This window comes from Penaeus vannamei, chromosome 32, assembly GCF_042767895.1.
Source record: "Penaeus vannamei isolate JL-2024 chromosome 32, ASM4276789v1, whole genome shotgun sequence".
In the NCBI taxonomy this organism is placed as follows: Eukaryota; Metazoa; Arthropoda; class Malacostraca; order Decapoda; family Penaeidae; genus Penaeus; species Penaeus vannamei.
The window spans coordinates 23,110,635-23,125,634 of record NC_091580.1 but is presented as its reverse complement, the minus strand read 5'-3'; the positions used below and the strand labels follow the sequence as shown (position 1 = coordinate 23,125,634).

Sequence of the window (15,000 nt, the reverse complement as noted above, 5' to 3'; positions counted from 1 at the left end):
GTATTACAAGGTTGCCATAAATGATTCACGCACGTGGGAAGAAATATAATAAAAGAGATAATATTGACAAAAGTAATAATGATAATAACAAAAAAAAGTACATGATCCCATCACTTAAATAAAAACCACCTGACTATTTAAAAAAACAAAAAACAAAAAAAAAATAGGAGTTAAAATTCACAAACATCACTTAAGCCTAAGTCAAATGTACACACAAGAACAAATGAACAAGTACCTGATTATCCATCATTTCTTAAACCCATTTTTACAGCATATTATTTCACTAGTATTTACAACCAGAATGCCTCGTGCAAGTTCTGTATAGAAAATCACGCTTTGATTCCTATTATATACCCTGATGCCTTTGTCTGCCGCAGTTTTAATTTTTATTTTCATACGTGTGTAACTGTATATGTGTGTGTGTGTTTGGGTTATTGTGTGTGTGTGTTTGGGTAATCGTGTGTGTGTGTGTTTTTGGGTTATTGTGTGCGTGTGTAAGTGTGTTTGGGTAATTTTATGTCGTGTGTGTGTGTGTGTGTTTGGGTAATCGTGTGTGTATGTGTGTATGTGTTTTTGGGTTATTGTGTGCGTGTGTAAGTGTGTTTGGGTAATTGTATGTGCGTGTGTGTGTGTGTGTGTTTGGGTTATTGTGTGTGTGCGTGTGTGTAATTGGGTAATTATTTGTGCATGTGTGTGTTTGGGTTATTGTGTGTGTGTGTGTGTGTGTGTGTGTGTGTGTGTGTGTGTGTGTGTGTGTGTGTGTGTGTGTGTGTGTGTGTGTGTGTGTGTGTGTGTGTTTGGGTTATTGTGTGTATGTGTTTTTCGGTATTTGTGGGTGTGTGTGTTTGTATGACCGACAAAACATTCTTTTCATTCATGTCAAGTCTTTCCTAATTGACAACCAAACTTATGTTATTACAATAGTCAGTCTTAGATATATATTTTTCTATTTGCGAAAGTTTACAATCCGTATAAACTTTGCTATAGACTATTGCCGTCTGAGATATGACTGGTATTTATAACATATTAGCCCCTGTATGTTAAATATTATACATATTAATTTATTCATTTATTCTTTCATATATCTATAAATACGTTTTCTTTTCTCTAAGGGCTGTACGCGACTCGTTTTCTCCGGGTTAGTTGGGCAGACTTAAGAAAAAAAAAATCAAACTTTTCTTCCACTTTAGAGATAAAAATGACGAAAGCGATTTTATATAAGAATCTTTAGACTAGGAGTCATTCACCGAAATGCATTACAAGTCATGAATCTAAAAATATATTTATATATAATTCACTTTTTTTTCTGTTTCCCCGATATTAATATGTATTCAAAGGCTTTGCACTGCAGCATCATAATAAGGAATTTCACACATATTTATACATACATACAAAGGTACACATACATACATATATATGCATATATATATACATATATATATATATATATATACATATATATATATATATATATATATATATATATATATATATATATATATATATATATATATATATATATACATATATATATATATATATATATATATATATATATATATATACATACATACATATACATATATATATATATATACATACATACATACATATATATATATATATATATATATATATATATATATATATATATATATATACATGTATACATGTATATTTATACATGTATTTACATATATATATATACATACACACATGTATATATATGCATATATATATGTATATATATGTATATATATACATATACATATGTATATATATGTATATATATATACATACATACATACATACATACATACATATATATATATATATATATATATATATATATATATATATATATATATATATATATAAACTCTAATTCTTGATTTGGAATGTGGGTGGGTTAAGTCATCATCTCAAACCTCCAACTCGACTTTGGATGAAGTCACAACCAATAACAATATACTATAAAAAGAAAGAAAATATGATCACCAAAGGTCGCAGCGGCAGCGGGTTCTCCCAGGGTGCCAAACCACGGGAAGGTGTGTGTGTATATATAAAAGAAATATTCAAAGTTGGATTCAAACAACAAACAGCCTTGTTCTCCAGTGCCAAAAGAACAGTGGGGGGGTGGGGGGGGTCAGTGCCACCCTTCTTGCTCTCGTGAGGTTAATGCAAGCCGTGTTTTTGATAAGGGGTTCGTAATATGGAGTACACAGGCACTGCCCAAGGTGACCCTCTCGTGGTGCTGCTGAGTTCTGCTGTCTACTTTTTATGCTTACTGCGTGCGCTTCTCATTATACAAGGGTTGTGTGGATATGTCGGCGTCTATATCTCTTTCTCTCAGGGAAGGACCTGTATATCCATGTATATCCAAGGACTTGTACCCACACGGGCGCATACCCACACGGGCCGCATACCCACACGGGCGCATACCCACACGGGCCGCATACCCACACGGGCGCATACCCACAAGTACGCATACCCACAAGTACGCATACCCACACGGGCCGCATACCCACACGGACCTTTATCCACACGAACGTTATTTCCCCTCTATGGACGTGTGTGTGCGTAGTTGCGTAGTTACTGTAGCCTCGTCCAATACTGCGCACTCATGTCGTGGTTCTGGCCTGGCACGGCGAGGGGAACGGACACGCCGGGAGAAAGGAGACCTGGAGGAATAGGAGAATAAACGTTAGAAAATGCAAGAATGAGGAGAGAGAGAGAAAAAGAAGACGATAACTACAACGGAATGATGATGAGGGTGTTATTGAGGGTGATCTTATTCTTAATAATAACAGTTATCATTATCATTATTAACAGTCATGAGTATCATTATTCTTATTATCATTAATATTAACACCTATTATTATCCTTATTCTAATCATGATTAATTATTCACTTTTTCAAAATAATTCAAGCAAAAGGACAAGTAAGTGAAGAGAAACAGACGAGGAAGAAAATAGCGATAAACAGCGGATAAAGAAACAAGGAATAAAAACACTACGACACTTACCAGCTTGGGAGTTGGGTGGTGTTGGCGTATTGTACTCGTGGGCGTGGGATTGGTGGTGGTGGTGGGAGGCGTGGTGGTAGAGCATGGGCGGGCAGGTGGGCGAAGCGCGGGCGTGCGAATAGAGAGGGTCGTATGGGCGGCTCATGTAAGGGTTGTGGGCGTGTGCCTGTTCTCTTGTGAGTCCCGCGCCCGTCCCCGCGTGTACGCCCGTGGGCGGTTGCTGCGAGCCGAGGCAGTTGGGGCTGGTGGCTGCGACGCCCACGCTCGAGGCCATGCCGAAGCCGCCCCCGGGCCCCGTCATGGAGCTGTGGGCGGGAAGGGCGTCGTTAGGAACAAATAACGAAAAATGTTAAAAATAGGCGTTCTTTCATCGACTTTCATCGTATATGTGTATGTATGTGGAGGGTGTGTGTGTGTATTTGTTTCTTTGTCTCTGTCTGTCTGTCTGTCTGTCTGTCTCTCTCTCTCTCTCTCTCTCTCTCTCTCTCTCTCTGTGTGTGTGTGTGTGTGTGTGTGTGTGTGTGTGTGTGTGTGTGTGTGTGTGTGTGTGTGTGTGTGTGTGTGTGTGTCTGTGCCTGTGCCCGTGCGTGTACATTTACACACACCTGCAAACAAAATACACATCCATCCAAATCTCATTCATCCACACACCCGCAGACACACACACCCCAACAACTTCGAAACCAACACTCACCCATACGTATCGGCCACGGACATGGGCGGCGGAGGCAGCGGTGTATACATGGGCGTGGGCGTGAACGAGTTGTTGACGATCCTGGTGGGCGAGGACGGCGCGACTCCCTCAGCTGCTCGTCTTTGGTTCCGCAACTTCTCTTCCCTCCGCCATTTTGCCCGTCGGTTACTGAACCAAACCTGAGACAAACGGGTTTTGAAAATCGGGTGTTCTGGCTCTAGAATCATATATATATATATATATATATATATATATATATATATATATATATATATATATATATATGTATATATACATACATATATATATATATATATAATATATGTATTTATACATACATATATATATGTATATATATATATATATATATATATATATGTGGTGTTTGGGAGTTGTTACCTGTAAGATTATTGGGATGGTGATATTGTTGTTGTTGTAACTGCTAATTATGATGCTGATTGTAATAATAATAATCATAATGATGGTAACAAGGATTATAAGTATAAAGAAAATGATGATGATACTATTATTATTATTATTATCATTACTACTACTGCTACAGTTATGATTCATCATTGTTATTATCATAATTACAATTACAATTGTTATCAATATGATCTATTATAATCAATATTAAGAAAAAAAGAGTGATTATATAAAAAAGGAAGAAAAGTGAAATTTTAATCATAACGATAAGACAATAAAGAGGAATAAAAAGCGATAAGAAAAAATGAAAGGGAGAGAGGGAAACAAAAAGAAAACAAAACATAAACAGTAAAGATGGAAGTAAAAGTAACAAAAACAAACAGATAAAATGAAAATAGTAATAACAAACGAGAAATAAAAATATGAACGAAGCAGTAGCAAAGATAGAAGCAACAAAACTATAAATAGACAAATAAAAAGCAAAGAACGCACCAAATACAATATATCACGAAAAGAAAAACATAAAAGGGACGAAAAACAAAAAACAAACAAAAAAAGCAAAACGAAAGTGCAGCAATATGAAGAAAAATAATAATAAGCCAAAAGCAATAGACTATTCAAGTGATGAAAAAGACATAATATAAATAACAGGAATGTAACAATACGAGACAAAAATAATGAATTAGCTTGAAATACAAATCTACGAAAGAAAAACACAAAAAATATAAAAAAGTTGAATATAAGAATAGAAAATGAAACATTTGGGTAAAAAAATTAACGAAATAAAAGTGAAATTCCACAAATGCGACAACAACAACAAAAAAAAAACTACAAAAACAACAACACAATACAAAAAATCATACCATCACACCCTCAAAGAAAATTCAAAAATTAAAAATAGATAAATAAATAAATAGATAAATAAACAAATAAACAAAAAGAAGAAAAAAGTAAGAGAATACAACACAAATCAGATACATCCAAAAATATCCCCACCTCAAAAAAAAAAAAAAAAAAAAAAGAAAAGAAAAAGAAAAAGCATCACCTGTATCCTAGCTTCTGGGAGACCGATCTTGGCCGCCAATCTCTCGCGGGCGAACACATCCGGGTAGTGAGTGCGCTCGAACTCTGTGGGGGGGGGGGGAGAAGAGAAGGGGGGGGGGTTACTTGGCGGAACTGTTGTGGGGGCGTGGAGGGGGGGGGGCGTTAGGGTAGGGAAGGGGGGTGTGTGGAGAAAATGGGGGGGGGAGAAGAGAGGGGGGGGGTTACTTGGCGGATCTCTTGTGGGGGCGTGGAGGGGGGGGGGCGTTAGGGTAGGGAAGGGGGGTGGATGTTTGTGGAGAAGATGCGGGGGAGGTGGGAAAGTGGGGAGAAGAGATTGGGGGGGGGGGGTTACTTGGCGGAACTGTTGTGGGGGCGTGGAGGGGGGGGGCGTTAGGGTAGGGAAGGGGGGTGGGGGTGTGTGGAGAAGAAGGGGGAGGAGATGGGGTTACTTGGCGGAACTGTTGTGGGGGCGTGGAGGGGGGGGGGCGTTAGGGTAGGGGTGGGGGTGGAGAAAATGGGGGGAGAGGAGATTGGGGGGGGTTACTTGGCGGAACTCTTGTGGGGGCGTGGAGGGGGAGGGGAGAGGCTAGGGAAGGGGGGTGGGGGTGGAGAAAATGGGGGGGGAGGAGATTGGGGGGCGGTTTCTTGGCGGAACTGTTGTGGGGGCGTGGAGGGGGGGGGAGGCTAGGGTAGGGGTGGGGGTCGGGGGGTTGAGAAGAAGGGGGAGGAGACTGGGGGGGGGGTTACTTGGCGGAACTGTTGTGGGGGCGTGGAGGGGGAGGGGGAGAGGCTAGGGAAGGGGTGGGGGTGGAGAAAATGGGGGGGGGGAGGAGATTGGGGGCGGTTACTTGGCGGAACTGTTGTGGGGGCGTGGAGGGGGAGGGGAGAGGCTAGGGAAGGGGGGTGGGGGTCGGGGGGTTGAGAAGAAGGGGGAGGAGCTTAGGGGGGTGGGTTACTTTGCGGAACTGTTGTGGGGGCGTGGAGGGGGGGGCGTTAGGGTAGGGGTGGGGGTCGGGGGGTTGAGAAGAAGGGGGAGGAGATTGGGGGGGGGGGTTACTTGGCGGAACTCTTGTGGGGGCGTGGAGGGGGAGGGGAGAGGCTAGGGAAGGGGTAGGGGTGGAGAAAATGGGGGGGGGGGAGGAGATTGGGAGGGGGGTTACTTGGCGGAACTGTTGTGGGGTCGTAGGGGGGAAGTTAGGGTAGGGGTAGGGGTGGGGTGTGTGGAGAAGATGGGGGGGGGGGAGAAGAGATTGGGGGGGGGGGGTGGAGAAGAGAGGGGGAGGAGATTAGGGGGGGAGGTTACTTGGCGGAACTGTTGTGAGGGCGTGGAGGGGGGGGGGGAGGGAGGCTAGGGAAGGGGGGAGGTGGGGAGAAGAGATTGGGTGGGGGGTTGGCGGAACTGCTGTGGGGGCGCAGGGGTGGGGGATGGAGAAAAGGGTGGGGGAGGGTTGGCGGAACTAGTAAGAAGGTAGGGGAAAGGCTAGGAAAGGGGAGGGGAGGTGGGGAAAAGAGATGAAGGGAGAAGGTTACTTGGCGGAACTGATGGGGAAGTGGAGCGTGGGGAAGCTAGGGATGGGGGGGGAGGTGAGGACAGGGGAGGAGGGAGGTTGGATGGTGAGGAAAGGGGAGGTGGGGGGGGGGGAGAGGGAGGGATAGAGGATAAGGATGAATAAAAAAGAGTGTTGAATGAAGGATAAAGGATAGAAGGAGATACATAAAAAAGAAAAGGGTTCAGGAGATGATGAAAGAGGGATGAAAAGCGACAGAGGAAGGGGAAGAAGAAAGGGGAGGATAGGAAAAGAGGGGAAAGGGAAAATAGAGAGAGATGAAGTAGAAGGATAAGGTAGGAGGAGAAGGAGAGGTAGAGTGAAGGGAAACGAAAGAGAGGAAGGAGGAAAGATATACATCTAATATATATATATATATATATATATATATATATATATATATATATATATATATATATATATATATATATATATATATATATATATATATATATATATATATACATCCAAACTCAAATAACAGTAAACAAACGATACATACAAACACACGCCCACATACACACACACACACACACATGACACACAAGGGACATACACGCATCCACACATGACACATTCACAATGACATTTCATCTCATCCACATACGACCTCGCACACGCACTTTCCACCCACGTACCCGAGCAAAGATTTCACAGCACTTTTTTTTTCTGACAAACACACCCCGCTCTCCTACGCGCTTACGACATGCTCTCTCCCACAACATATCCTCTCCCCCACAACATACTCTCTCTCCCACTACATACTCTCTCTCCCACAGCATACTCTCCCTCCCACAACATACTCTCTCTCCCACAACATACTCTCCCTCCCACAACACTCTCTCTTCCACAACATTCCCTCCCACAATACACTCTCCGTCCCACAACACACTCTCTCTAACACAACACACCCTCTCTCCCACAACATACTCTCCCTCCCACAATACACACTCCGTCCCACAACACACTCTCTAACACAACACACTCTCTCTCCCACAACACACTCTCTCTCCCACAACATACTCTCCCTCTCCCAGCATACTCTCTCTAACACAACACACTCTCTCTAACACAACACACTCTCTCTCCCACAACATACTCTCTCCCACAACATATCCTCTCCCCCACAACATACTCTCCCTCCCACAATACACTCTCCGTCCCACAACACACTCTCTCTCCCACAACACACCCTCCCTCTCATAACACACCCTCCCTCCCACAACACTCTCCCTCCCACAACACTCTCCCTCCCACAACACCCTCTCTCCCACAACACACTCTCTCTCCCACAACACACTCTCCCTCCCACCTTTTTCCAAACTGTCGATCTGGTCGTTGGTGAAGGAAGTTCTGTTTCTCTGCAGCTTCCTCTTGAGATGTAATCTTGCCTGATCTTCGCTATTGCTATTCTCACTACTTCCTGCGTTGCTGTCTTCGCTCAGTTCCCCGCCGTCGCCTGTGGGAGAAGGGGTAAAGGGGGTGGTTAGGGGGCGGGGGCTATAATGGTTGAAAGTTGTTAGGATTGTTAATAGTTGTTGCTGTTAGTGGTGGTTGGGCTGTGTCGGTTGTGAGATGGTTGGGATGGTGGTATTGTTGTTGTTGTAACTGCTAATTAGGATGATGATTGTAATGATGATAATCATAATAATGGTAACAAGGATCAATATATATATAATAAGTATAGTGAGAATGATGACGATATTATCATTATTATTACTACTGCTAGCAGTTATAATAATAATGTTAATAATGACAATAATAATAACAAAAATAATAATATTTATAATGGTGATGATGATGATGATGATGATGATGGTAATAGTGATAAGGATAATATCAATACATATATACATTTTAGCAGGATCATAATAATGATAATTCGCCACAATTTATAGATGCTGATAACCCTTGAAGACGGATGAATTTCGGTACAAAAAATGTGACTTGATATGAAGTGGAATTTCATTTTCTTATATTTTTCGAAAGATGTTTTCTCTCTTGCATGTGAAGGAATATATTTTTCAAATGTTTATATGTTCATTTTCCTTTTTGTATTTATTTAGCATTTCATTCCGCATAATGTCAATCTAAACGTACCCATGATAGAAAGAATTAACGTATATATATTCAGTATAGCCAAGAAATATCCTGTCTTTTACTTTCATATAGATATTTCTTTTTTTCTGTTAAAATTCCATTATCTAGTTTCATAAACATCGTAAATCAGACGACACAAACGACCCCCAAGAAAATATCCTCACTTTTGAAAGCCATATTTAACCGGACCAAAATTTTCCCGCCATTCGTCCGCCATCTTCGCCAAACACATCCTTCTGGCTTTCCTGCAGCCGATTGCTCTCTGTCCTCTGGGGGGAAATTTTATCCCCCGCTGACTGAAAAATTTCGCGAATCCGCCCCCTGAGTTAACCTTATGGTGGTATTTATGCTCTTTGGCGAAGGAAATATAACACAGAGTTACCTCCGGCTTGCATTCATAACGGTTCCCTCAGCGGTCGGCGTCTTTCGACCAATGAGAATCGATGAAATGGAGGTAAACGTTTCAAAATCCAGGTTGCCATTGGTCACTTCCCCGGGGACTCGCATGCCATAAAGCTGGCAATTCAGGAGCGGCCCGAGAATGACAAAGGAGAGTATTAAGGAAGTAAACTCGATCCCCCTTTGCTTTCCATTCACAGTTTATTATGACGGGGAGCCGCTGCGTTGCCAACAATCATTTCCCTCCCCACATATTTCTCCCTTTTTATACGCCTTTGAGCCCCCTAATAATCTACGCGACTTAGCACCAATCCATCACATCGATTCAGACTTTCTTTCTCTCCTTTGGACATCCAGCGAGTATGCAAATGAATCGTAAACGGAAATGGAAATACAGGCATAAAACACCGCGGTTAAATAGCAAATGGCATCCCTCATATGGAGATAAGGCGTACATATTCCCCACGTGGCCAGTCAGGCAGAAGCCACTGATAAGTCGGGGTGTGTGTGTGCGTGTGTGTGGAGGGGAGGAGGAGGGGGAAGAGGGAACTGAGGGAGGGAGGGGAAGGGGAGGATAGGCTCTGGAAGAGAGAGAATGGCAGATGAGAGAAGGGGAAAGGGGAGGAAAATGAGATGGGAAAAAGAAAAGAGAGAATGGGATTGGTTGGGGGTAAAGAAATCAAGATTTGGGAAAATGTCAAACGTAAACAAGTTTAGAGAAAGAGAGTGAGTGAAAGCGAGACAGACAGACAGATGAAACTGAAGCAGACAAACAGAATGAAAGCGAGACGAACAGAGAGAGAGAGAGAGAGAGAAAGAGAGCGAGAGCGTATGTGAGAAAGAGAGGGGGGGGTGCGAGAGTGAGAACAAGAGAGAGAGACAGAGAGAGAGAAAACGAGAGTGTGCGTGTGGGTGTGCGTGAGAGAGAGAGAGAGAGAGACAGAGATATACAGCGAGAGAACGAGAGTGTGCCTGTGTGAGAGATAGAAAGAGAGAGGGGGGAGAACGAGAGAGAGAGGGAGAGATCAGAGTTTCCAGTCAAAGTTTATGATATCCCATCGTACGAGAAATTGAAAAGAAAAAACGAACAGGGGAAGACCGAAATGCAGCAGATAAGAATGGGGAAATATGCCAAGACGGTAGAAGAGGGGAGAGGCCGAAGAAAAAAAGTGAGCAGAGGGGAAGCAAGGAAGCAATGGATGTTAAAGGGAATGGAAAATATATATTAGAATCCAAGTGAATGAGAGAAAGAGAGAGGGAGAGAGAGAGAGAAAGATAGATAGATAGAGAGAGAGAGAGAGAGAGAGAGAGAGAGAGAGAGAGAGAGAGAGAGAGAGAGAGAGAGAGGAAGAGAAAGAATAAGAAAGAGATGGGGAGGGAGGGAAGTAGCATAGGAGGAAAGAGGAAGCGAGAAGAGGAGGAGAGAAATCGAGAGAGAAGAGACAGAGAAACGCATAATACAGTGTGCACATATATATATATATATATATATATATATATATATATATATATATATATATATATATATATATATATATATATATATATATATATATATGTATGTATGTATGTATGTATATATGTATAATATTCACGTCGATAGATATAAAGGTACGTACACACCTTGTATGTTACAGACACATACACACAAGGCGCAAGATACACAAGAGTCTTCATATCCCCAGAAAACCATAAAGAAAGATGGGCGGAAATAGAGTTAGAAGAAGGGGGAAATGGTGAAGAAAAAGGTGCTAATAAGTTCTTTTTCCTTCTCACTTATCTCCCTCTTCTCCCCCCCTCTTTCTCCGCTTTTTCTTAACTATCCTTTCGACGTCTTCTTTTTTTGCTTTTCTCTCTTTTCTTTATTATTCCCCTCTTTTCGTGTCTCTCTTTCTGCTTACTCCTTTCTTTTTTCCTTTTTTTTTATATCTCCCCCTATTTCACTTTTCTTTCTTTTCTTTTCTCCCTGTATGCACTCCGCCCTATTTTCGCATCTCCCTTTCCCCCTCTTTCTTACTCCCCTCACTTTCTTGTCTCTCTCCTTTTTATTTATCGGTTTTCTCCTTCCACCTTTTGTTTCTCTTTTTGCTCCTCATCCTATCTCCCCTTCCTCCTCTCCCCTCTCATTCCCTTTTCATCTCTCAGTTTCTCCTTTTCCTTTCCTTCTTTCCCTCTCGCTCCACTTCCCTCTCTCTCTTATCCCCTCTTCCTTCTTCCTTCTCATCCCTCCTTTTCCCTCTCACCTCTCTTTCCTCTCACCTCTCTCTCCTTTATCATTCCCTTTCTTTTATTACACCGTCTCCCCTCATCCCTTTCTCTCCCCTCCCTTCCGTCTTTCTTCTCTTATCCCCTCCCTCTCCCCTCCCTCTCCCCTTTCCTCGCTTACCCCTTCTTCCCTCTCCCCTCCCTTCCCCTCTCTCTCCTCTCACTCCCTATCCCTCCCCCACCCTTCTTCCTCTCCCCTCCCTTCCCCTCTCTCCCCTCTCACTCCCTATCCCTCCCCCACCCTTCTTCCCTCTTCCCTCCGTTCCCCCTTTCTATTATCATCCCTCTTCTCTCTCCCCTCTCCCCCGCCTTTCCCCTCAGGTTCCCCCTCTCCCCTCTCACACCCTCCCCCCCTCCCCCTCTCCCCTCACGTGACTCAGTAATCGCTGAGTTCGTACAAAGACGGCGTGCATTGACGGCCAGATAAGGATGCTTCCGAGTGGTGGTGAGGGTGATGAGGGTGAGGGTGAGGGTGGTGAGGGAGGTGGTGGTGAGGGTGAGGGTGAGGGTGGTGAGGGAGGTGGTGGTGGTGAGGGTAAAAGTGGTTGGGATGAAGGTGAGGGTGAGGGTGGTGAGGGTGATGAGGGTAAGATTGGTGGGGAGGAAGGTGAGGGTGAGGGTGGTGGTGATGGTGGTGGTAATGAGGGTGAGTGTGGTGGGGATGATGAGAGTGGTGTTGAGGGAGAGGGTGGTGGGAAGGAAGGTGAGGGAGGTGGTGAGGGTGGTGGTAGTGGTGATGGTGACGAGGGTGAGGGAGATGGTAAGGGTGATAAGGGTGAGAGTGGCGGTGGTGATGGTGATGAGGGTGGTGGTGGTGGCGATGAGGGTGAGGTGGTGATGAGATCATTGTTTTGGTGATGATAGTGGTGGTGAGTTTTCGAATGATAAGAAAAATCATTATTACTATATATATCATTATTATTATAATTATTATCATTATCACTATACTATTATTATCATTTCCATCATCATTATAATCAGCTTCATTATTGCCATCATTTTCATCAGCAACTTCCTCATTATCATCACCTTCTCACCACCATTATCATCATCACCATCATCGCTTGATCTATTTCTCCTGCAATCCTTAATGCTCTTCCTTCTTCTATCCTCTCATCTCCCTCTATCCTTTTTTCTTCCTCTTTTTCCAAGAAATGAGTAACATTGTCTCCAGAAACAAAATAACTTGGAAACGCAGAGAGTGAAAAATATTGATTTTTTATTTTTCATATTTATTATTATTATTTTCTTTTAGCTCCTCCGCAATTTTAGTACTAAACTCCTACTTAACAAAAAAAAAGTATAAAAAAAACACGGAAAAGGTAATTTAATAGCTGTGGAGTTTATTAGTTTGGCAATTAATTTATAGAAAAAAATCACTTTGCTAAGATTGGAAGGGGGTGAGAGGCGAAAAGTCTTCTAGGTCACTCTCATGGAAAATATTGATAATTGATCATAGGGAGACAAAGCGAAACGGCGAATAAAACAATTCTCCAAAAAGAGAAAAAAAAATATTGATTGCGAGTGAATGGAAGGAGAAAAAAAACAGGAAAATAAAAGAGAGAGAAGGAGAGAGAGATAGAGAGAGAGAGAGGGAGAGAGAGAGAGAGAGAGAGAGAGAGAGAGAGAGAGAGAGAGAGAGAGAGAGAGAGAGAGAGAGAGAGAGAGAGAGAGAGAGAGAGAGAGAGAGAGAGAGAGAGAGAGAGAGAGAGAGAGAGAGAGAGAGAGAGAGTGAGAGAGAGAGAGAGAGAGAGAGAGAGAAGAAAATAAAAGAGAGAGAGAGAGAGAGTCACATACAGGAAGATGAAAAGAAAATGGAAAAAAAGAGGGATGGAAGTCAAAGAGGTCTCGGTCGATGGACAAAGATGGCGAGGAAGAAAACGGGAAGGGGTCCTAGCGAGGGAGGGGGCACTAAAATTAACCCCTCAGCGTTTTTTTCTAATCTGGTAATAGAGGAGACCTGAGTTTGACTTTAATACTGGTAATTTAGTGACTTCTTCCCTCCGCCGTAAATGAAAATTGACCTTTAAGACGAGGGTTCGTAATGGCGAGGATGGTGCGACCGTGAACAATAGCCTTTTAGATGATATTACGAAGATGAAAACTAAGCTTTAGGCATAGCGATCGCAAGAGCCAAAATAGACTGGCGCCTGTTTTATTGTCGCTCTATAACGGTGATCGAAATGTCCATTAGAAGAACATTTCCTCATTTTTCACACCTATTATACCCCAACTTTATATTTCTTCAGGAAGAGGAGGTCTTCGTCGACCAGAACTGTATCAACTTCGCCGTGAATCACTTAAGCGTCTTGCACCTTCCTTGAAAATCGCTTCGAAGACACTCCCAAGGAAGTGATTCCAGATGCCTTCAGTGCAATCTTTTCTAGCAGTTCTTCCGGGGATTTCCCTTCGGCAATCCCTCTAGCTTACAGGCTGACTACAAGCTGACTTCTAGAGCTTGGTGCAGTCTCAATGTCCGCCTTCGAGGTCCTTCTAGTTGTAAGAGAACGAAATGTCACCACAGTCTAAACTTCAAGGAAAATCTATTTCGTTTACATCGAGGGTTTCATTCTAAAGGTGCGTTTACGTCAATTTGTGATTGCGTTCACTTCTTTTCATCTTTTTTTCGGGCGTTTTTCGTTACGCGAGGCTGGTGTTCTTCGCCGGGCTCCTCCTGGCTGCACTCCAAGAGGCCTCGACTCCCTAAGACTCCTTCGAAAGAGGCTCCTCGGGGCTCCCTGTGTCCCTCGAGCTCTCCTTTGTCATCTGTCAACAGTCATACTCTCCAGCTTCCGACTCCACTACTCTCCTCAACTACTATCATGAGTATTAGTGAAGATGGCGTCCCTTCTTCTTTTCTTCTTTTTTTTCTCTCTCTTCTTTCTTTTCTTTTCTTTCTTTTTACTTTTTGGAGGGGAAGGGTTGTTGGGGGGAGGAGGAGGAGGGGGGGAGCGGAGAGTAACGCTTTTGAAACTTACATCAAGAGGACGTGAGGCGTGTAATGCAGGTTCGAGAAGGCGTTTTCTTATTGCGATTCGCGTGTGTGTGAAAGTGCGCTGCCCTTGCGACGAGGGGGGGGGGGGGGAGAGGGAGAAAGGGAGGGCGCGCGGGTGGGTGGGAAGGTGAAAGAGGGTAGGCGGGGTGGGCGGCCCTCGAGCGTCGGCCGAGAGGAAGAAGCAAGAAGAAGAAGAAGGAGGAAGAGGAGCACAGGAGGGTAGCCTCACAACTTCCTTCCTTCTCTCACCTCTTACCTTTCCTCTTCTCCTCTCTTCGCCCCTGCCCCCTAACCCCCTTCCCCTCTTCCTCTCCTTCCTCCCCTCCCTACCCGCTCCCCTCAACCCCTTCCCCTCCCCCTCCCTACCCTCTCCCCTTCCCCCCCCGGGTCTTTGTGCCTCCTCGCTTTATAGAGACTTTAAGGCACGGCCCCCCAATCGACCCGATGGTAAACGAGAGAATTTATGAATATGGAGAGAAAATTCGCATTCATTCGAGGCATCGGG

General features: G+C 43.5%; 1 protein-coding gene across 1 annotated transcript in view; it reads right to left on the bottom strand.

The window, feature by feature from the left end:
- Positions 1–1,885: 1,885 nt before the first annotated feature.
- Positions 1,886–15,000, bottom strand: part of LOC113811562 (paired box protein Pax-6-like) — a gene marked incomplete in the record, with an annotated part of 104,675 nt that continues 91,560 nt past the window's right edge. The window contains 5 exon segments of the mRNA XM_070144808.1: positions 1,886–2,681; positions 3,026–3,330; positions 3,720–3,898; positions 5,191–5,273; positions 8,049–8,195. Of these exon segments, the coding sequence (XP_070000909.1) occupies positions 2,593–2,681; positions 3,026–3,330; positions 3,720–3,898; positions 5,191–5,273; positions 8,049–8,195 (803 nt within the window).